The sequence below is a fragment of the Chiloscyllium punctatum genome, chromosome 6, assembly GCF_047496795.1.
Source record: "Chiloscyllium punctatum isolate Juve2018m chromosome 6, sChiPun1.3, whole genome shotgun sequence".
NCBI lineage: Eukaryota > Metazoa > Chordata > Chondrichthyes > Orectolobiformes > Hemiscylliidae > Chiloscyllium > Chiloscyllium punctatum.
This window is the reverse complement of record NC_092744.1, coordinates 23,042,848-23,065,698: the sequence shown is the minus strand read 5'-3', so window position 1 is coordinate 23,065,698 and position 22,851 is coordinate 23,042,848. Positions and strand designations below refer to the sequence as shown.

Sequence of the window (22,851 nt, the reverse complement as noted above, 5' to 3'; positions counted from 1 at the left end):
ATTCGTGTGCTGTCCTCACTGGTTTTGTGAATAAGCTGTCCTCACTGGGATTGTGGATGAGCTATACACGTTAGGAATGTGGATGGCCTGGACTCGCTGGGATTGTGGATGACCTGTACTCACGGAGATTGTTCATAAACTGTACTCACTGGGACTGTAGCTGAGCTATATTCACTGGGATTGTGGATGATCTGTACTCCTGGGATTGTGGATGAGCTGTACTCACTGAGATTGTGGATGAGCTGTACTCACTGAGATTGTGGATGAGCTGTACTTGCTGGGATTGTGGATAAAGTGTACTCACTGAGAATGTGGATGAGGTGGACTCATTAGGATTGTGGATGAGCTGTCCTCACTGAGATTCTGGTTGAGTTATACACGTTTGGTATTGTCAATGAGCTGTAATCGCTGGGAATGTACCTGAGGTGGACTCGCTGGGATTGTGGATCAACTGTGCTCGCTGAGATTGTGGATGAGCTCTACTCACTGAGATTGTGAATGAGCTGTACTCACTGAGATTCTGGTTCGGTTATTGTCGATGAGCTGTAATCACTGGGAATGGTACCTGAGCTGTACTCGTTGGGATTGTGGATGAGCTGTACTCAATGGGTTTGTGGATGAGCTGTGCTCGCTGAGTTTGTGGGTGAGCTGTACTCGCTGGGATTGTGGATGAGCTGTATTCACTGGGATTGTGGATGAGCTGTTCTCACTGGGATTGTGGATGAGCTGTATTCACTGGGATTGTGGATGAGCTGTACTCGCTGGGATTGTGGATGAGCTGTACTCATTGTGTTGTGGATGAGCTGTATTCACTGGGATTGTGGATGAGCTGTATTCACTGGGATTGTGGATGAGCTGTTCTCACTGGGATTGTGGATGAGCTGTACTCGCTGGGATTGTGGATGAGTTGTGCTCACTCGGAATGTGGATGAGCTGTACTCACTGAGATTCTGGTTGAGTTATACACGCTTGGTATTGTCGTTGAGCTGTAATCACTGGGAATGTACCTGAGCTGAACTCGCTGAGATTGTGGATGAGTTGTATTCAGTGGGAATGTGGATGAGCTGTTCTCATTAGGATTGTGGATGAGCTGTACTCGCTGGGATTGTGGATGAGCTGTACTCACTGGGATTGTGGATGAGCTGTACTCACTGGGATTGTAGCTGAGCTGTACTCACTGGGATTGTGGATGAGCTTTACTCGCTGGGATTGTGGATGAGCTGTACACGCTGTGATTCTGGATGGGTTATATGCACTTGGTATTGTCGATGAGCTGTAATCACTGGGAATGTACCTGAGCTGAATTCATTGAGATCGTGGATGAGCTGTACTCGCTGGGATTGTGGATGAACTGTGCTTGCTGAGAGTACAGCTGACCTGTCCTGACTGGGATTGTGGATGAGTTGTACTTGCTGCGATTGTGGATGAGGTGTACTAATTAGGATTGTAGTGAGCTGTATTTGATGGGATTGTAAGTGAACTGTACTTACTTGAGATTGTGGATGTGTTCTACTCACTGGGAATATGGATGAGCTATACTCACTGGGATTGTAGCTGGGGTGTACTCACTGGGATTGTGGATGAGCTGTACTCACTGGGATTGTGGATGAGCTGTACTCGCTGAGATTGTGGATGTGCTGCACTCGCAGAGATTGTGGATGAGTTGTACTCACTGGGAATGTGGATGAAGTGGACTCATTAGGATCGTGGATGAGCTGTATTCACTGAGATTCTGGTTGAGTTATACACGTTTGGTATTGTCGATGAGCTTTAATCACTGGGAATGTACCTGAGGTGGACTTGCTGGGATTGTGAATGAGCTGTACTCACTGGGATTGTGGATGAGCTGTTCTCACTGGGACTGTGGATGAGCTGTTCTCACTGGGACTGTGGATGAGCTGTACTCACTGTGATTGTGGATGAGTTGTTCTCACTGGGAATGTGGATGAGGTGGACTCATTTGGATTGTGGACGAGTTGTCCTCATTGGGATTGTGGATAAGGTGGACTCGCTGAGATTGTAGCTGAGGTATACTCACTGTGATTGTAGCTGAGGTATACTCACTGTGATTGTGGATGAACTCTACACACTGGGATTGTGGATGAGCTGTACTCACTGGGATTGTAGAGGAGCAGTAGTTGCTTGGGACTGTGGGTGAGCTGTACTCGCTGAGATTGTGGATGAGCTGTACTCACTGGGATTGTGGATGAGCTGTACTCACTGGGATTGTGGATGAGCTGTACTCACTGGGATTGTGGATGAGTTGTACTCACTGGGATTGTGGACGAGTGGTACCCACTGGGTGGTTGATGAGCTGTTCTCACTGGGATTGTAACTGACATGTAGTCGCTGAGATTGTGGATGAGCTCTACTCACTGGGATTGTGGATGAGCTGTACTCCTGGGATTGTAGATAAACTGGTCTCACTGGGATTGTGGATGAGCTGTACTGACTGGGATTATGGACAAGCTGTACTGACTGGGTTTGTGGATGATCTGTACACACTGAGATTGTGGATGAACTGTACTCGCTGGGATTGTGGATGAGGTGTATCAATGGAATTGTAGCTAAGCCATACTCACTGGGATTGTGGATGAGCAGTCTGCACTGAGATTGCGGATGACCTGTAGTTGGTGGGATTGTGGATGAGGTGTACTCGCTGAGTTGTAGATGGACTGCATTCACTGGGATTGTGGGTGAGCTGTACACACCGGGATTGTGGATGAGCTGTACTCACTGGGATTGTGGAAGAGCCATACTTGCTCAGATTATGAATGAGCTGTACACACTGAGATTGTGGATCAGCTGCACTCGCTGAGATTGTGGATGAACTGTACTCACCTGAATTGCTGCTGAGCTATATTCGTTTAGAATTGTGGGTGAGCTTTACTTGCTGGAATTGTGGATGAGCTGTACTCACTTGGATTCTGACTGAGCTGTATTCACTGGGCATGTGGATGAATTGTACTTGCTGAGATTATAACTGAGCTGTACTTGCTGGGACTGTAGCTGATCTGTACTCACAGAGATTGTAGCTGAGGAGAAAGTGAGGACTGCAGATGCTGGAGATCAGAGCTGAAAATGTGTTGCTGGAAAAGCGCAACAGGTCAGACAGCATCCAAGGAGCAGGAGAATCGACGTTTCGGGCATAAGCCCTTCTTCAGGAAGAATTGTAGCTGATTGTTTGTGGATGAGCTGTACTGACTGGGATTGTGGATAAACTGTACTCACTGGGATTGTGGATGAGCTGTACTGACTGGGATTGTGGATGAGCTATACTCACTGGGATTGTGGATGAGCTGTACTCGCTGGGATTGTGGATGAGCTGTACTCACTGGGATTGTGGATAAGCTGTACTCGCTGGGATTGTGGATAAGCTGTACTGACTGGGATTGTGGATGAGCTGTACTCACTGGGATTGTGGATGAGTTGTACTCACTGGAATTGTGGAAGAGTTGTACTCACTGGAATTGTGGATGAGCTGTACTCGCTTGAATTGTAGCTGAGCTATATTCGTTTGGAATTGTGGGTGAGCTTTACTCACTGGGATTGTGGATGAGGTGTACTCACTGGGATTGTAGCTGAGCCAAACTCCAGTGAGATTGTAGCTATGCCGTACTCAGTGGGATTATGGATCAGCTGTCTGCACTGGGATTGTGGATGACCTGTAGTTGGTGGGATTGTGGATGAGCTGTCTCACTGGGATTGTGGATGAGCTGTAGTTGGTGGGATTGTGGATGAGCTGTACTCGCTGAGATTGTGGATGAGCTGTACTCACTGGGACTGTGGATGAGCTGTACTCACTGGGATTGTGGATGAGCTGTACTCGCTGAGATTGTGGATGAGCTGTACTCGCTGAGATTGTGGATGAGCTTTACTGACTGGGATTGTAGCTGAGCTGTACTCACTGGGATTGTGGATGAGGTGTTCCCACTGGGATTGTGGATGAGCTGTGCACACTGAGATTATACCTGAGATGTACTTGCTGTGACTGTAGCTGAGCTGTACTCACTGAGATTGTAGCTATGCCGTACTCACTGGGATTATGGATCAACTGTCTGCACTGGGATTGTGGATGAGCTGTACTCACTGGGATTGTGGAGGAGCTATACTCACTGGGATTGTGGATGAGCTGTACTCGCTGAGATTGTGGATAAACTATACCGACTGGGATTGCAGCTGAGCTGTACTCACTGGGATTGTGGATGAGCTGTACTAACATGGATTTTGGATGAGCTGTACTCATTGAGATTGTGGATGAGCTGTTCTCACTGGGAAGGTGGATGAGCTGTACTCACTGTGTTTATGGATGAACTGTACTCGCTGGGATTGTGGATGAACTGTACTCACTGGGATTGTGGAAGAGCCGTAGTTGCTCAGATTATGAATGAGCTGTATTTACTGGAATTCTGGATGAGCTGTACTTGCTGGGATAGTGGATACGCTGTACTCACTGGCATTGTTGCTGAGCTGTACACACTGAGATTGTGGATCAGCTGCTCTTGCTGAGATTGTGGATGAACTGTACTCGCCTGAATTGTAGCTGAGCTATATTCGTTTGGAATTGTGGATGAGCTGTACTCACTGGGATTGTGGATGAGGTGTTCTCACTGAGATTATACCTGAGCTGTACTCACTGAGATCATGGATGAGATGTCTGCACTGGGATTGTGGATGACCTGTAGTTGGTAGGATTGTGGATAAGCTGTACTCGCTGGGATTGTAGCTGAGCTATATTCGTTTGGAATTGTGGGTGAGCTTTACTCACTGGGATTGTGGATGAGGTGTACTCACTGGGATTGTAGCTGAGCCAAACTCCGGTGAGATTGTAGCTATGCCGTACTCAGTGGGATTATGGATCAGCTGTCTGCACTGGGATTGTGGATGACCTGTAGTTGGTGGGATTGTGGATGAGCTGTCTCACTGGGATTGTGGATGAGCTGTAGTTGGTGGGATTGTGGATGAGCTGTCTCACTGGGATTGTGGATGAGCTGTACTCACTGGGATTGTGGATGAGGTGTAGTTGGTGGGATTGTGGATGAGCTGTACTCACTGGGATTGTGGATGAGGTGTAGTTGGTGGGATTGTGGATGAGCTGTCTCACTGGGATTGTGGATGAGGTGTACACACTGAGATTATACCTGAGCTGTACTTGCTGTGACTGTAGCTGAGCTGATCTCACTGAGATTGTAGCTGAGCCAGACTCGTTGAGATTGTAGCTACACCGTACTCACTGGGATTATGGATCAGCTGTCTGCACTGGGATTGTGGATGACCTGTAGTTGGTTGGATTGTGGATGAGCTGTAGTTGGTTGGATTGTGGATGAGCTGTACTGACTGGGATTGTGGATGAGCTGTACTGACTGGGATTGTAGCTGAGCTGTACTCACTGGGATTGTGGATGAGCTGTACTGACTGGGATTGTAGATGAGCTGTACTCACTGGGATTGTAGCTGAGCTGTACTCACTGGGATTGTGGATGAGCTGTACTGACTGGGATTGTAGCTGAGCTGTACTCACTGGGATTGTGGATGAGCTGTACTCGCTGAGATTGTGGATGAGCTGTACTCACTGGGATTGTGGATGAGCTGTACACACTGAGATTATACCTGAGCTGTACTTGCTGTGACTGTAGCTGAGCTGTACTCACTGAGATTGTAGCTATGCCGTACTCACTGGGATTATGGATCAGCTGTCTGCACTGGAATTGTGGATGAGGTGTACTGACTGGGATTGTGGATGAGGTGTACTGGGATTGTGAATGAGCTGTACTCACTGGGATTGTGGAGGAGCTATACTCACTGGGATTGTGGATGAGCTGTACTCGCTGAGATTGTGGATAAACTATACCGACTGGGATTGCAGCTGAGCTGTACTCACTGGGATTGTGGATGAGCTGTACTAACTTGGATTTTGGATGAGCTGTACTCATTGAGATTGTGGATGAGCTGTTCTCACTGGGAAGGTGGAAGAGCTGTACTCACTGTGATTATGGATGAACTGTACTCGCTGGGATTGTGGAAGAGCTATACTCGCTGGGATAGTGGATACGCTGTACTCACTGGCATTGTAGCTGAGCTGTACACACTGAGATTGTGGATGAGCTGCTCTTGCTGAGATCGTGGATGAACTGTACTCGCCTGAATTGTAGCTGAGCTATATTTGTTTGGAATTGTGGGTGAGTTGTACTCACTGGAATTGTGGATGAGCTGTACTCACTGGGATTGTGGATGAGCTGTACTCACTGGAATTGTGGATGAGCTGTACTCACTGGGATTGCGACTGAGCTGTACTCACTGGGCATGTGGATGAGCTGGACTCACTGGGATTGTGGATGAGCTGTTCCCACTGGGATTGTGGATGAGCTGTACTTGCTGAGATTATACCTGAGCTGTACTTGCTGTGACTGCAGCTGATCTGTACTCACTGAGATTGTATCTGAGCTGTACTCACTGGGATTGTAGCTGAGCTGTATTCACTGGGATTGTGGATGAGCTTTACTGACTGGGATTGTAGCTGAGCTGTACTCACTGGGATTGTGGATGAGCTGTACTTGCTGAGATTATACCTGAGCTGTACTCGCTGGGACTGCAGCTGATCTGTACTCATTGAGATTGCAGCTGAGCCAGACTTGGTGAGATTATAGCTCCGCGTACTCACTGGGATTATGGATCAGCTGTCTGCACATGGAATTGTGGATGACCTGTAGTTGGTGGGATTGTGGATGAGGTGTACTCGCTGGGATTGTGGATGAGCTGTTCCCACTGGGATTGTGGATGAGCTGTACTCACTTGGATTGTGGATGAGCTGTACTCGCTGGGATTGTGGATGAGCTGTACTCACTGGGATTGTGGATGAGCTGTTCCCACTGGGATTGTGGATGAGCTGTACACACTGAGATTATACCTGAGCTGTACTCACTGAGATTGTAGCTGAGCAAGACTCGGTGAGATTGTAGCACCGCCGTACTCACTGGGATTATGGATCAGCTGTCTGCACTGGGATGGTGGATGAGGTGTACTGACTGGGATTGTGGATGAGCTGTACTCGCTGAGATTGTGTGTGAGCTATACTGACTGGGATAGTAGCTGAGTTGTACTCACTGGGATTGTGGATGAGCTGTTCTCACTGGGAAGGTGGATGAGCTGTACTCATTGTGATTATGGATGAACCGTACTCGCTGGGCATGTGGATGAGCTGTACTCACTTGGATTGTGACTGAGCTGTTCTCCCTGGGATTGTGGATGAGCTGTTATTCCTGGGATTGTGGATGAGCTGTACTCTTTGAGATTGTGGATGAGCTGTTCTCCCTGGGATTGTGGATGAGCTGTACTCTTTGAGATTGTGGATGAGCTGGGATTGTGGATGAGCTGCAGTTGCTCAGATTATGAATGAGCTGTACTCAGTGGGATTGTGGATGAACTGTTCTCCCTGGGATTGTGGATGAACTGTACTCGCCTGAATTGTAGCTGAGCTATATTCGTTTGGAATTGTGGATGAGCTTTACTCACTGGAATTGTGGATGAGGTGTACTCACTGGGATTGTGGATGAGCTGTATTTGCTGAGATTATATCTGAGCTGTACTCGCTGGGACTGTAGCTGAGCTGTACACACTGAGATTGTAGTTGAGCCAGAGTAGGTGAGATTGTAGCTCTGCTGTACTCACTGGGATTATGAATCAGCTGTCTGCACTAGGATTGTGGATGAGGTGTACTGACTGGGATTGTGGATGAACTGTACTCACTGGGATTGTGGATGAGCTGTACACACTGGGATTGTGGATGAGCTGTACTCACTGGGATTGTGGATGAGCTGTACTCGCTGGGATTGTGGATGAGCTGTAGTTGGTGGGATTGTGGATGAGCTGTAGTTGGTGGGATTGTGGATGAGCTGTACTTGCTGTGACTGTAGCTGAGCTGTACTCACTGAGATTGTAGCTACACCGTACTCACTGGGATTATGGATCAGCTGTCTGCACTGGCATGGTGGATGAGGTGTACTCACTGGGATTGTGGGTGAGCTGTACTCACTGGGATTGTGGGTGAAGTGTATTCACTGGGACTGTGGGTGAGCTGTACTCACTGGGACTGTGGGTGAGGTGTATTCACTGGGAATGTGGGTGAGGTATATTCACTGGGACTGTGGGTGAGGTGTACTCACTGGGAATGTGGGTGAGGTGTACTCACTGGGATTCAGTGCAGTGCCACAGGTGTGTAGCTGAAGCGGAGAATTGTAATTGTTGTTCGACACAAACCGATCCGATTGCGATGCGGTGTTGCATCACCTGTGTTCCTGCCTTTGAGGTGAAGCAGATTCTCTCCAGCGCTCACTCTCCGCCCAGTCCCCAGCTGAGTTTCTCTCTGGGACAGGTTTCGCCTGTCAACCCTTGGAGCTGCTGCTGTCCTGTGTCATTACCCAAGTCCCGCTGGCCTGACAGACCGGGTCGGCCATGCAACCCTCTGGACCGGGTGAGTGCTTCCTGTTCCTGGTGTTTGTTTCTGTTTGCTGTTGTGGGAGGGGAGGGATCCCCACCCCCGATGGTGCTGCATCCCTCCCCCGATGGTGCTGCTGTTTCATCCCGGGCTAGTCCCTGGCTCAGCTGGGACTGAACATCCTGATAACGTGCTCAGTTACCCCCCTGTCCTGAGGGGGGTCGGTGCAATGGGAGCAGGATCCCTAACACGGGAGGGTGTGTGTGTGTGTGGGGAGGGGGGGTGGTCCCAGCTCCTGTTCTCAGGAACAGACCAGTCCCACAGCAGAGACCGTCCACCCCTTCACTGGGATGGGGGTGGACCACACCGACATGTCAGTATTGCTTGCCCACCTCCTGGGCTGAAAGATGTCCCTGTGTGAAGGTCTGTGCTGAGGGGGAGTGCATCTGTCAGCTGCTGGGTAAAACATTCCTGAGATTCCCTGGTGCTCGGTGCAGAGCATTTGGAGAAGGCCGCCCCTCCCGGAAGTTTTGTGTCCAAGTCCTTCCCCGGCTAGCAGCATGTGATCTCGGCTGACACCCTGTTTACACAACTTCAGGACAAACCCAAAGAGCTTTGTCATGCCTGGACGGATCACCTGATGCTCTAGAATTTCAGCAGTATGATTGCACAACCAGCAGAGAGGAAGCAGTGGAGGTGTGGTAATATAATGGGGTAGTAATTTGGAGGTCCAGGGTTTTGGGACACATGATAAAATTCCACTGTTGCAGTGAATGGAATTTTAAAATCAATTCATAAATCTTCCAAAAAAAAAGGTGTGGTTATGACAGTATTGTCATCAGGGTCACTAATGTACCTTAAGGAAGGAAATCTGCCATCCTTACCTGGTCTGGCCTACATGTGACTCCAGACTCATGGTTGACTTTTAATTGCATTTTGAAGTGACCTGATAAGCCACCTCAGAGTTCGGGGGCAGTTAGCAAATGCCAGTCTTGTCAGTGACACTCACAGTCCATACAAGAATGAAGAGACCTGTTTTTTAGTGTCAATTGAGTGATAAGTATTGACTCAGAGGAGAACCCCTTTGTTCTTCTTTGACACAATGGCCATAGAATAATTTGACATTCATCTAAGCAGACAGACAATTTATGATAGTACCTCCAGTGGTGCAGCACTCCTTTACTAGCATGCTGTAAAGGTCAGCGTAGTTTATGCACAAAGTTCAGAAGAAGGTCTTGAACCCATGACCTTCTGACCTGGGAGTGAGAGCAGTACACACCAATGACATAGATTTCCAAAAATCTGACACCCTGCTAAGTGGATGGGTATGTAAGTTGTGGGCTTTTTGTGAATGATTGGAAGAAATTTATTTTAAAATATTGAGTCAGTCTAACTCAGAGTGATTAGGCTTGAGAGTCAAGTGCCTGCACGTTCGTGTACAATGACATTGGTTTCTCCTTTTTTTTTCAAAGTCCATCAAGTTTACCTTGTAACACCCTGGTATTTGATTCTAGGGGCTTGCTGCTTATTGCTCACAAGTCACAGATTTGTCCAAGTTTCTTTATTGCATTCGTCAGGATAATTTGCAAGAATATCAATACCAAAGAGAACAGCAATATATATTGTATACACAATGATGGTGATTAGTTTACACATGGACTTCAATGGGAGGGATGTTGCCATGGAGAATGTACCAATTAGATGACGACAGACTGTCAAACTTTGTTTAAACTTAAGGCAGACGCTGGTGGTCAAGGCATTGCCTTGGGGAATGAACTAGACAATGGCTGTCATTTGTCTGAAGACAACATGTGTATATGTTCTTTCTGTCTGCAAAGCCCTTTGTAGTTTCTAGTATGAGTGGGTGCACCACATGGTGAGCCCAACTCTCACATGTAAACAGGGATGTTATTGTAGTCATCACTGTCTCTCAGCAAGTCTACAAGTGTCTCAGATGTAAGGTAAGGCCAGGGGTGGAGAACTTTGGGAACAATGCACCAAATATTAACTCTGAAATGGGTGGATTTTGAATGGGGTTCCATAGACCTGAAATCACCTGTTCCTCTTTAGCACCTCATACTCAACACTGCTTGTTGGTGATGAGGGATGGCCAATTTGTGACTCCCACACCCTAAGACTGAGGGCTAATATTATCAACAATATTTACAGGGGCAATAAGCCCTCCCAGCATGCTGTTCATCCTGAGAAATGAAGAGACTGCCAAGTTGCGACCTTTAATCTGAAAAGAGCACGAACAATGGTGGGCCTGCTATGGGGCTTTCCCTGACTATATTTGGTCTGTTTCTTGGTGGCCTGAATTGATTGTGAGCTCTAAGTAAAAAGTAAAGAAGTCTGAGCGATGGTGAGCCCTCCAGCTTGCATTGTCATTCAATAAGTTCATGGCTGATCTACCTCAGTCCCACCTTCCCACCCAGTGGAGATTTCAAAGGTATGTTGGTCTGATCATGAACCCATTAAATACAGAAATGGCCATCTTTGTTTAGAAAATGCCAAAAGCTGAGAATCCTCCAGAGCCAGTTTTCCTGATCTCGTCCTAAATGATCATCCCATTATTTTGAGACTGAGTCTGAACTCACTCATCAACAACAACCTGTATTTATATAGCACCTGTTCTGGGAGTAAGTCTCCCAAGGTGTTTCATGGAGGCATTATAAAACAAAAAAATTCAACACCGAATCATACAGGACAAATTTGGACAAATGATCACATGCTTGGTGAAAGCTGTGCACTCACATGAATGTACTAATTAGGGGCAGGACAGCCCTCTACTTGACCTTACTATTTAATACGATCACAGCTGATCTGGTTACTCTGCATTCCTGCCTCCCTCTGCAAATCTTCCAGTGTTTTGCTTATTAAGAATCTGTCCCCTTCTGCCTTTAAAATATTTGAGGAGTCTGCCTCCACCCTTTTGATAATTTGGCTTCCAAGACCTCTCAATGTTTGTGAGAGTTATCTCTTATCTCTGTCTTAAATGGGTGGCCCGTAATTTTGAAACAGTGACCCTGTGTTCTAGAGTTTCTTACCACAGGTTTTCTAAGGAGGATCGCAACAGAGAGAGAGAGAGAGAGAGAGAGAATCAGCAATGTTTAAGGAGGTAACTCCAGAGTCCAGGGACCATGAAAGCCTGCCAGACAATGTTGGAGTGATGAAATTCGGAGATAATCAGGAGATTTTGGAGGATTGTACATATGCGTATAGGAAATAGGAGCTCGAGTAGGTCTTTCAGCCCCTTGAGACCACTCTGCCATTCTAGATTGGGGTTGAACACGTATCTCAGTCTCATGTTGCCACGTTCACACCATGCTCCATGATTAGTGTTTAGATATCTATTAATTCCTGTCTTGAGTATAATGGTTGAGCTTTCACGGCCTTTGGGATAGAAAATTCCAAACAATTACCACTCTGAGTGAAGAATGTTTCTCTTCCACGTACGGCAGTAACTGAGCCATGTGAGATTGGTCGTGTATCTGTGCTTTGACTTTGCCCTTTAACCTTGTGAGGTGAGCATGCTGGTCCTTTTGAGAAGGCCGCATTAGACTTGCCTTTCGCACTGCCCTCTCCCCTGAATATGGCAGGTGTGCAAAAAACATACCAGATGTAGTCAGTAGAAGCTTGTTTCCTGACAGGGGACCATCAACTCAATCTCTCCTCTGCCAACAGATTAAAACATCTTTGATGGATAATGGATTGGGGGAGAGACAGGGAGATAATTTGTCATTTTTATTGCGTCCTTCACAACCTCAGGACATTTCAAAGTGCTGTCGAGCTGATGAAGTAATTGAAATGTAGGAAATGTGGCAGCTAGTTTGCAAACAGCAAGCTCTGACAGACGGTTAGCTGGTCTGTTTTTAGTAGTGTTAGATGGAGAATTGATATTCTGTATGGACACTGGATCAAACTGCTCAGCTCTTCTTCAGAAGAGGACTAGGGGATCTCTTACATACCCCTGAAAGGACAGATAGTTTCATTCTGAATTACTGACAATGCAGCACTCCCCCCATAATGGAAGTGTGTATTGATTTGCAGAGGCCACACAAGGCTGATTAGCAAGATTTTCATAAGAAATGGATATTAGGGAATTGACAGGAGGCTGACTGACTGGAAATATAGGCGGAAGTGGGTACTGCAGATGCTGGAGACTAGAGTCAAGATTAGAGTGGTGCTGGAAAATCACAACAGGTCAGGCAGCATCCGAGGAGCAGGAACATCAATGTTTCAGGCAAAGGCCCTTCATCAGGAATGAGGCTGGGAGCCTCAGGGGTGGAGAGATAAATAGCAAGGGGCTGGGGCTTTTGCTCGAAACGTCGATTTTCCTGCCCCTCGGATGCTACCTGACTTGTTGTGCTTTTCCAGCACCACTCTAATCTTGACTGGAAATATGGCGTGACACTGATGGCTGTTGTTAGGTATTACAGCAGATATGTGATATACCTTTACGGGACATGCCCATGATTTAACAACCATATAAGGAAAGTTCAGTGCTCCATTCATGCCCATCACTGTGGAAGGGGTTTCAATCTCATTCATACTAAGATCGGTTCATTCTAGAGTTCATACCAACTAAAAGAATGTCACACCAGAATTGGCATTGAATTGAAGAAAACAAATTGATGGAAAAACTGACCACTGCACAGGGGTAAACTTCTTTAAGTTAGAAAATTAAATTTTAGTGTTCAAATCACCGATCGTCTCCATAAGGGTTTTCAGATTAGATTCCCTACAGTATGGAAACAGATCAGCATGGTGGCTCAGTGATTAGCACTGCTGCTTCACCGCACCAGGGACCCAGGTTCAATTCCAGCCTTGGGTGACTGTGTGGAGTGTGTACATTCTCCCCGTGTCTGCGTGGGTTTTCTCCGGGTGCTCCGGTTTCCTCCCACAATCCAAAGAGGTGCAGGACAGGTGAATTGGCCATACTAAATTGCCCGTAGTGTTAGGTGCAGACTTCTCAATACTGTTAGGCCCAGACAGTCAGGGGTAAATATAGGATAGGATAGGGTAGGGGAATGGGTCTGGGTGGGTTGCTCTTCAAAGGGTCAATATGGACTTGTTGGGCCAAATGGTATAACACTCTCAGCCTTCATCTTATGGAGTTCTGTCTCCTTGTAGTATCACACACCAAGAAAAGCTTGTTATACCACATTCAAATTGCTTATGTTGAGCCTAGACTGGCAAGTAGATATCAGGAGCTGTAATAAAAGCTCATTGAATCCTTCAGGACAATGTGACTCACATCTCATTCATATGTTATGGGAGCTAACATAATTCTCTCATCACAGTATCTGCTGCTTCTCCCCTTCTCACTATGGTGGCAATGTGATTGGAACTTCCTGTAGTTGTTTATAAAAGAATCTTCAGTGAAGATATAAACAGCTCTGAATCATTATGTATTCAGATGACCAATCACAGTTTAATCAAGTTTACATGAATACAGATCTCCAATTTAAGTAGCCAGGAAGCAGATTTACCTTCTTTTCACTTAAAGTCCATAACCTATGAACCTAAAAGCCCCCTATCTCTTTTGCAAAACTCAAAAAAAATTAAATTTCAGCTTCCCGTCATAAAAGTTAAGATCCAGCAACTTAGATGATTTCTTATTGTTGAACCACATATAGATTCCCTACAGCGCAGGAGGCTGTTCACCCATCAAGTCTGCACTGACCCTCTGAAGAGCATGCCACCAATACCCTATCCCTGTAACTTCCACATCCCCAGACACTACGGGGCAATTTGCCATGTAAAATCTACTTAACCTGAACATCTTTGGAATATGGGAGGAATCTTACAGAGGCACAGGGAGGACGTGCAAACTCCACACAGTCACTCAAGGTCGGAATTGAACCCAGGTGCCTGGCATTATAAGGCAGCAGAGCTAACCACTGAGCTGCCAGGCCTCCCAAATAAAGGTTAAAAAGCAAAACAGCAGCTTAAAGTCTTCTAAGCAATAGTGAATGTCAGAGGAGACTGTCGGTTTAACGACAGAGCAACACGGTGGCTGAGTGATTAGCACTGCTACCTCACAGCACCAGGGACCCAGGTTCAATTCCAGCCTCGGGCGACTGTCTGCGTGGAGTTTGCACATTCTCCCTGTGTCTGCGTAGGTTTCCTCCGCGTGCTCCGGTTTCCTTCCACAATCCAAAGAGGTGCAGGACAGGTGATTTGGCCAAACTAAATTGCCCATAGAGTTAGGTGCAGAGTTCTCAATGCTGTCAGGCCCATAGGGTAAATATAGGATAGGATAGGGTAGGGGAATGGGTCTGGGTGGGTTGATCTTCGGAGGGTCAATATGGACTAGTTGGGTCAAAGGGCCTGTTTCCAAATTGTAGGGAATCTAATCTAAAAATCCTTATGCAGACGATCAGTGATTTGAACACTAAAATTTAATTTTCTAACTTAAAGAAGTTAACCCCTTTGCAGTAGTCAGTTCTTCCATCAATTTGTTTTCTTCAATTCGGTGCCAATACTGGTGTGACATCATGTGATGTGATCATTCTTTTAGTTGGTATGAACTCTAGAATGAACCGATCTTAGTATGAATGAGATTGAAACCCCTTCCACAGTGATGGGCATGAATGGAGCACAGAACTTTCCTCTCTAGAGATGGTGGAGGATGAAATAGACCCATGACCAGTGAACAGATACACAACTGTTATATAGGTAGAGAATGCAAGTCAGAAATCCAGTCACACATTCCTGGATATCAGCAAAGGGTTCCAAGATATACGATGGCCCTGGTTGGATGAAGTCATTACCGATCATGATGCTACATTGAAAAGGAACAGAAGCCGGCTCAGACCAAAGTACAGCACACCAATCATATCAGGATATGAGGAAGATGCTGATTGATTGATTGATGCTGACTGACAGCGAGCAGCAGGAAGATAACCAAGTTACCAGCCAGAAACTTACCGAGAACAATACATACCTGTGCAGGTGGGAAGATGATTGTCAATGTAGGATGAGCTGTCAATTCTCCAGGACGTTATCTTGAAATCTGAATGATCAATCTTCTCAGTACTGTTCTTACATCTCTGTAAATGTGTACAATTACCTATGTACAGCAATGCTATTCTAGGATTCCTTTCCTTTTTGAAAAGGGGGATGCTGTGTTCTCTTTCATGGCTAATGAGCAATATACCTTTCAGTGGGATGTTCTTGTGTCATCGCTGTATTGTGAGATGTGACCTAATGGTGTGAAATTCTTAGTCTTCATCTTACTTCATCGTGGGCGGCACGGTGGCACAGTGGTTAGCACTGCTGCCTCAAGCGCCAGAGACCCAGGTTTAATTCCCGCCTCAGGCGACTAACTGTGTGGAGTTTGCACGTTCTCCCCGTGTCTGCGTGGGTTTCCTCCAAGTGCTTCGGTTTCCTCCCACAGTCCAAAGATGTGCAGGTCAGGTGAATTGGCCATGCTAAATTGCCCGTAGTGTTTGGTAAGGGGTAAATGCAGGGGTATGGGTGGGTTGCGCTTCGGTGAGTCGGTGTGGACTTGTTGGGCCGAAGGGCCTGTTTCCACACTGTAAGTAATCTAATCTAATCTTACTGGGTCCCTTTCCTCTTGTATTGCTGAGGTAAGCTTGTGACAGTGCATCTGAATTACTTTACTTGAGCCCACACAGGCAAGTGCCTGTGCTTATTTTATACTTGTGTATATACAGGAACTGTAATAAAATTTAATTGCGTACTACATGACCTCTATACAGGAGTGAACATAATTTGGAGATGCTGGTGTTGGACTGGGGTGTACAAAGTTAAAAATCACACAACACCAGGTTATAGTCCAAAAGGTTTAATTGGAAGCACACTAGTGAACAAAAGTATCACATCACGACAATTGAGATTCTTCAGCTATCAGGGTTATCGCTTCAGTCGGTGTCACTGAGCTGTGAGAAGCTTTGAAATAATCTACCCCACGGCTGAGCAGTGGCTCAGGCTCATCCATCTCCAAAGCACCTGAAGACTGGGAAATAAGATATAGAAATAGCTTAGCACATTGGGAAATGATGGGTGAATCCACTTTGGGAAATGTATATACCCTCAGTGGAAGGTTGCTTAAAGGGAGGTTGTTGGCAACTTAATCTGCAGGACAATTTCTAAAGGAAATTATATTAAAGAAAAACAAAAAAAAAATTGCAGGGATAATGGAGAAGGGCCAGGGAGGAGCTAGTAGTAGCACAATGGGCAGCATCATTACCTTTACTGCTACATCACCTGAGAAGCATTGCATGAACAGGCAGAGCCTGTTTTATATGGGGAGAACAGGGAAGTTAATATTGAATTTCTCTAATAAAAAAAATTGGCTAATTAGCCTTCACAAACATCCGCAATAACAAATGGCATCAGCTATCAACACACTTCCCTGTGAATGCACATCTTGTGCTTGATGTTGCAAACAATGTTTTTCCCATCCTGTACACAAGGGGGAGGCAGAGGTCTTTACTTGTGAAATGTGTTTGCTTCAAATTTGCAATACCAGTTCAGGAGCTGCACATGTGCTGACAACACCGCAGCGGGAATACCTCTTAACCTGTTATGCTGCAGAATATTGTGTCACATACTTCTAATGCATTGGAGTTGTTCCATTTTTAGTTGCTCCCCCTCTGGTGACGGATCTTTCCCCAGCAGTACTGTGCCATAGCGAGATACAATGACAGACCTGTCCCCACCAGTACTGTACTCCAGTGTTAGACAGTGACAGACCTGTCCCCTGCACCCCCCCGCCCCACAAAAGGTGCCCCAATGTTATACAATGACAGACCTGTCCCCCCCCCAGTACTGTATCCCAGTGTCATACAGTGACAGACCTGTTCTCACCATAAGTTACCCCAGTGTTAAATCTCTCCCTCTTCAAATAAATTCTTAAAAAAACTTGCCTGTTTGTATAAGCTTTTAGTCACTGTCCCAACTTCTCTTTACCTGTTTTTATTGGAAACATGGTTTAACTTAGATTTCCTCAGAGCCCTAACTATCTACAGATTGTCCTAAGGGTGGTGTCTGTACTTACATGCACTGTGATGCTTTGCACTTGCAGTCTGGGACATGTCCTGAGTAGCTAATGGAATTTCATGCTCTTTCACCATTGTAAGATGAGTTCTAGTAATCCAGAGTCCCTTGCCTGGTCTGGCCTATTCTTTCAAAGTGTTGGCACTATCTGACCTGACTGAATGGCCTCCTTTCTGTGCTGTAGAATTCTACAATAGGGCTAAATGCACTGCATGTGTTCCTAAGTACTTTGTACACACTCGATATATATTTAAAGAAGCGTGTAAGTGCTTTGGAGGCAGGTTTACTAGGATTGATACCTGGAATGAGTGGCTTGCACTATGAGAAAGTTAACCAAACTGGACTTGTTCCCACTGGAGTTTAAATGAGTGAGGGGTGACTCTATCATGCAGTTCTGTTGCTGTGTAACACTGGGGGACTTGATTTGAAGTGCATAAGATCTGGAAGGTCCTAACAAAATGGATGTGGACAAGTTGTTTCTTTTTGTGGGTCAGTTCAGAACTAGGGGCACTGTTTTAAAAATTAGGGAATCACCCTTTTGGGACAGTGATGAGGAGAATTTTCTTCCCTCAGATTGTTGTACGACTTGGGAACTCTGCCTCACAAGATGGTGGAGGCGACATCATTAAGCATTTTCAAAGAAGAGGGTGGATAGCTTCTTGTTTGGAATCAGAGGTCAATGGGGCAGACGGGAATCTAGAATTTGAAACAAGTAGATGAGCCTTCAGCAGAGTCGAGGGACAGAATGGCCTGGCCTCCTCATTCTCCGATTTCATATTAAATCTCTGAAAGATAAGGCCAGTAGCAAATAACTATGGGTTGAGAAATCCTGGAGGTGTTTCTGGGTTTGGTTCACTGATTTCCACGAACAGCTGAGAACAAATACTAGCTCTCACGACTCCAGAGGTAGCAGCAATTTGAGTCAGTACCTGGAATGTTATGAGTATTGTCATTACACATCAGAAAGAGGGAGACACACACTGCAGAATCTCTGTAAATGTTAGTGCAGTCAGTTTATTCCTGCTTTCGTTTTTCTGACTGCCTTTCTGGATCCTGTTTAATGGGATGTACTGGCCAATTCTTCAACCTTTCCCTTTGAGCCTTTTTTCTTGTTGCCACGGTCAAACTGAGGAATAGTGACAATGGAAAGACCTTGCGTGGTTCTCGTGCTTGATCATGCCTCGAAAACCTCCCGAGTTACACAACCCACTTTGGAGCCCAGTCACAGCCGTCACTTCTAGAATGCTGCATACAATCCTGGTCGCCCTGCTGCAGGAAGGATGTTATTAAACTAGAAAGGCGACTGAAAAACTTACCAGGATGTTGCCGGGACTGGAGTGTTGAGTTGTAAGGAGAGGCTAGGTAGGTTGGGACTTTTTTCCCTGCAACATTGGAGGCTGAGGGTTGACCTGATTGAGGTTTATAAAATCATGAGGGGCAGGGATAGGACAAGTAGCCAGGGACCTTTTTCAAGGTTACGGCAGTTCAAAACTAGAGGGATTAGGTTTATGGTGAGAGGGGAAAGATTTAAAAGGGACTTAAGGGGCAACTTCTTCACGCAGAGGGTGGTATGTGTATGGAATGAGGAAGTGGTGGAGGCTGGTACAATTACAACATTTAAAGGATATTTGGACAGATACATGAATAGGAAGAGTTTAGATGGATATGGGCCAAACAAGGCAAATGGGACTAGATCAGTTTAGGAAACTGGGTCAGCATGGATGGGTTGGACCAAAGGGTCTGTTTCCATGCTGTGTGACTCTATGACTATGCATATCAGACACATGGTTGACATAATCCACATGGTCATTGGACCCATTTATATTTTATACGGCAAAGGGTTTGATTCATTAAGATTCCACATATTGGGCATGAGTGGACTGCAGTGGTTCGAGAAGGAAGCTCACCTGCTCCAGGACAACGTCTGACAGGCAATAAATGTTGGCCCAGCTAATGATGGCCACGTCTCCTGAATGACTGAAAAAGGGAACATATTTTGTCCTTTTGAAGTTTTAGACGGAGAACTATGTTCTAGTTTCCCTGTTGTATCAGTAGTAGCATCAATCAGATGAAATAAATCGAGAACAGTACCTGACTGGGGAGATTACCTATAATCATCCCAACTTCAACATTTCTGAGAAATTAGCTTGTACGGCAGGCAGAACCACCCACAAAAAAGGTTGCTGAGCTAGAATAATGAATTTTAATTAGTAGAGAGCTGCACGTTGGAAAGGGAAAGTCACAAGAAGACAAATTGAATGTATCCTTCTGATTTTCTTGGAATGTAACTCAAAAAAAAAAGTATTGACTTTTTGATCCAGACTCATTGACTTTCCTGTGTTCATTGCAGTAACCATCATTGAAGACCAAGGAGTGTAATTATTGACTGAATATGAGCCCATACTTACAAAGATACAAATTAGGAGCAAAAAGTGGACTATATGCCCTTCAGTCTCCTACTCATTCAATGAAATAATTGTGGATGTGCTTGTAATCTCAAATCAACTCAATTTAAAATTTGATATTGGTTTATTTTGACGGGTTCAAGACAAAAAGCTTCAATAATGTCTCTATTTTCAATAAAAAATACTCAGACACTTCAGCATCAAGATCTGACCTCGACTTAACGGTATCTATCCATCAGATGGATTGCACTGTCATTTTTATCCTTTTGTTTAAAAAATCTGAAAGCCTTAGTTAAAAGGCTGGTGTTTAAATTTTCAGTTGTTAATTGTCACTGAACCAATCATTTCCAAGAAAGACTGAAAATCTCACCATAACTTTACCTTATACGTCACTCCTAGCTGCAACTTCTGTTCATCCCTTAAGTCCTTTAGTCTCCTACTCACAGTAAGATAATTGTGGATGTGATTGTAATCCTTTTGTAATAATTGTAATCTCAACTCTGTATTGCCACCTACTCCCTACAACCCCTCACTGCCTCAATTAACAAAAATCTATCATTTCACCATAAAAGATATTCAGAGACACTGCTTCCACTGCAGAGAGTTGCAAAGACTTTCAACCTTCTGTGGGGTAAAATTTCTCCTTATCACTGTCTTAAATGGGCAACCCTTTGTTTTTAAACAATGATCCCTAGTACTAGATTGTCTCACAAGAAGAACCATTGTTTCCTCGTGCACCCTGTCAAAATCCTGCAGGTTCTCAAATGTTTCAATCAAGTCACTTGTTCCTTTTGAAATTCTAATAGATACAAGGCTGGCTTGTCCAACCTTTCCTCCATAAGACAACCTGGTCCACATATGCCTTCTCTGAACCACCCCAACTGCTTTACATCCCTTCTTAAATAAAGTGACCAATATTATACTTAAGATGTGGTCTGACCGATGCCCAGTCCAGGAGTGTGACCATTGGCTGAATACAGAAAGCTGATAATAGAACATAGAACAGTACAGCCCAGTACAGGCCCTTCAGCCCTCGATGTTGTGCCGGCCCTTTATCCTACTCTAAGATCAGACTAACCAACATACCCTTCATTATACTAACTTCCATGTGCCTATCCAAGAGTCGCTTAAATGTCCTGAATGTATCTGACTCTACTACCACCGCTGGCAGTGCATTCCACACACCCGCCACTCTCTTGAGTAAAGAACCTACCTCTAACATCTCGCCTAAATCTTCTTCCAATCAACTTAAAATTATGCCCCCTCATGATAGGTATTTCCACCCTGGGAAAAAGTCTCTGGTGATCCACTCTATCTTTGCCTCTCAACATCTTGTACACCTCTATCAAGACAACACTCACCCTTCTTCGTTCCAATGAAAAAAGCCTTAGCTTTTCATGCAAGCTGATCTCCACCAACTCCATGATCCCCAAACACCAAACCCAAGGATTGTTGATAGGACTTCTCCCCCTAGACTGATGGAACCAAATTTCTTCCTTTCAGTAAATGAAGTACATTGTACGAGTTAATGTTCAGCAGAGGTCTTGGCGATTCATGAATTTGTTTTAAATTATAGAAATAAGCTCAAGTGTTTTCAGTTTCAGAGGCTTTGATAAACAAAAACAGAGTTAAAGGTCATTGTCAGAATGAGAGGTAACATGATAGAAAAATATATTTCATGCAGCAAGATGATAGGGTAAATCGACAAGGTGGGAGAGTCCAAAATGAGAAGGCATAGGTGTAAGGTGAGAAGGGAAAGATTTAAAAGGGACCTTAGGGGCAACTTTTTTCACACACAGCGTGGTGGTGTGTATTGAGTTGCTAGAGGAAGTGGTATAGGCTGGTACAATTACAGCATTTAAAAGGCATCTGGATCGGTATTTGAATTGGAAAGGTATAGAGGGATATGGGCCAAATGCTGGCCAATAGGATGAGACTAGGATAGGGTATCTGGTCGGCATTGATGAATTGGACAAAAGGGTCTGTTTCTGTGCTGTGTATGTCTATGACTCTATGATATGATTTGGAATTTGCTACCTGAAAAGACACTGGAAGTGCAGGGAATACAGTGAATTGGATAATGCTTTCAAAGAGACTTTATAAGTTGTGAACCAGTCATTCTGTGTTTCCTGAAAGCAAATGAAAGTACCTGGAGAAGGAAGTCCTGACAAGCCAAAGGATCAATCCAATGAGCCCTTGGACAGGAACCATTGAACTGCCTACCCAGTTTTTCCCTTCAGCCGTGACACCCATATATTTTCAGTGTGTACCTGTATGTGCGTGTAGGGAGAGTTAACAAGAGGTTAGTGTTTTACTTGGTAGAGTTGCATATTATTAATCATTGATTACCAGTAGCTAGAATTGATTTATTTGTTTGAATAGTATTTCTTGTCAAGAACAGAAACCTGTTCCTTGTTTTCTGTTAACCTAGTTCAAAAGGACGGGTAAATTGGGGAATTTTGAGTACTTTTATATTTAGTTTTGTCACAGCTCTGAGAATAGTGGGTTATGATTTGCAGCGCACTAATCCAGGAAAGTGTAATAAGACATAGCATTGCACATTAAGAACATCAGAACCACGAATCAGAGTAGGCAATTCAGCTCCTCAGGCCTGGTCTGCCATTTGATATGGACATGTTTGATATCATAGAATCCCTACAATGTGGAAGAAGACCATTCAGCCCATCAAGTTCACACTGATCTTCGAAGACCATCCCACTACAGACACGCACCCCTGCCCTTTCCCTGTAACCCTGTATTTCTCACACCTAGCCTGCACATCCTTGGACACTATGGGGCAATTTAGCATGGTTAATCCACTTAAAGTGCACATCTTTGGATTGTGGGAGGAAACCCAGAGCACCCAGAAAAAGTCCGTGCAGGCACAGGGAAAAGTGTAAACTCCACACAGACAGTTGCCCGAGGCGAGAATTGAACCCAGGTTCCTGGTGCTATGAGGTAGCAGTGCGAACTACTAAGCCATTGT

The 22,851-nt window shown here is 45.2% G+C and overlaps 1 protein-coding gene across 2 annotated transcripts in view; it reads left to right on the top strand.

Moving 5' to 3' along the window:
* The window catches only part of fgf12a (fibroblast growth factor 12a), a 327,722-nt gene that overhangs the window by 124,954 nt on the left and 179,917 nt on the right, over positions 1-22,851 (top strand). The window contains exon 1 of one of the 2 annotated variants that reach the window (XM_072572134.1): positions 8,360-8,469. The exons of the other annotated variant lie outside the window; for it this stretch is intronic. Within the exon in view, the coding sequence (XP_072428235.1) occupies positions 8,451-8,469 (19 nt within the window). The 5' untranslated portion in view covers positions 8,360-8,450. Of the gene's footprint in view, positions 1-8,359; positions 8,470-22,851 lie in introns of those variants that run through there. 2 annotated transcript variants of the gene reach the window in all.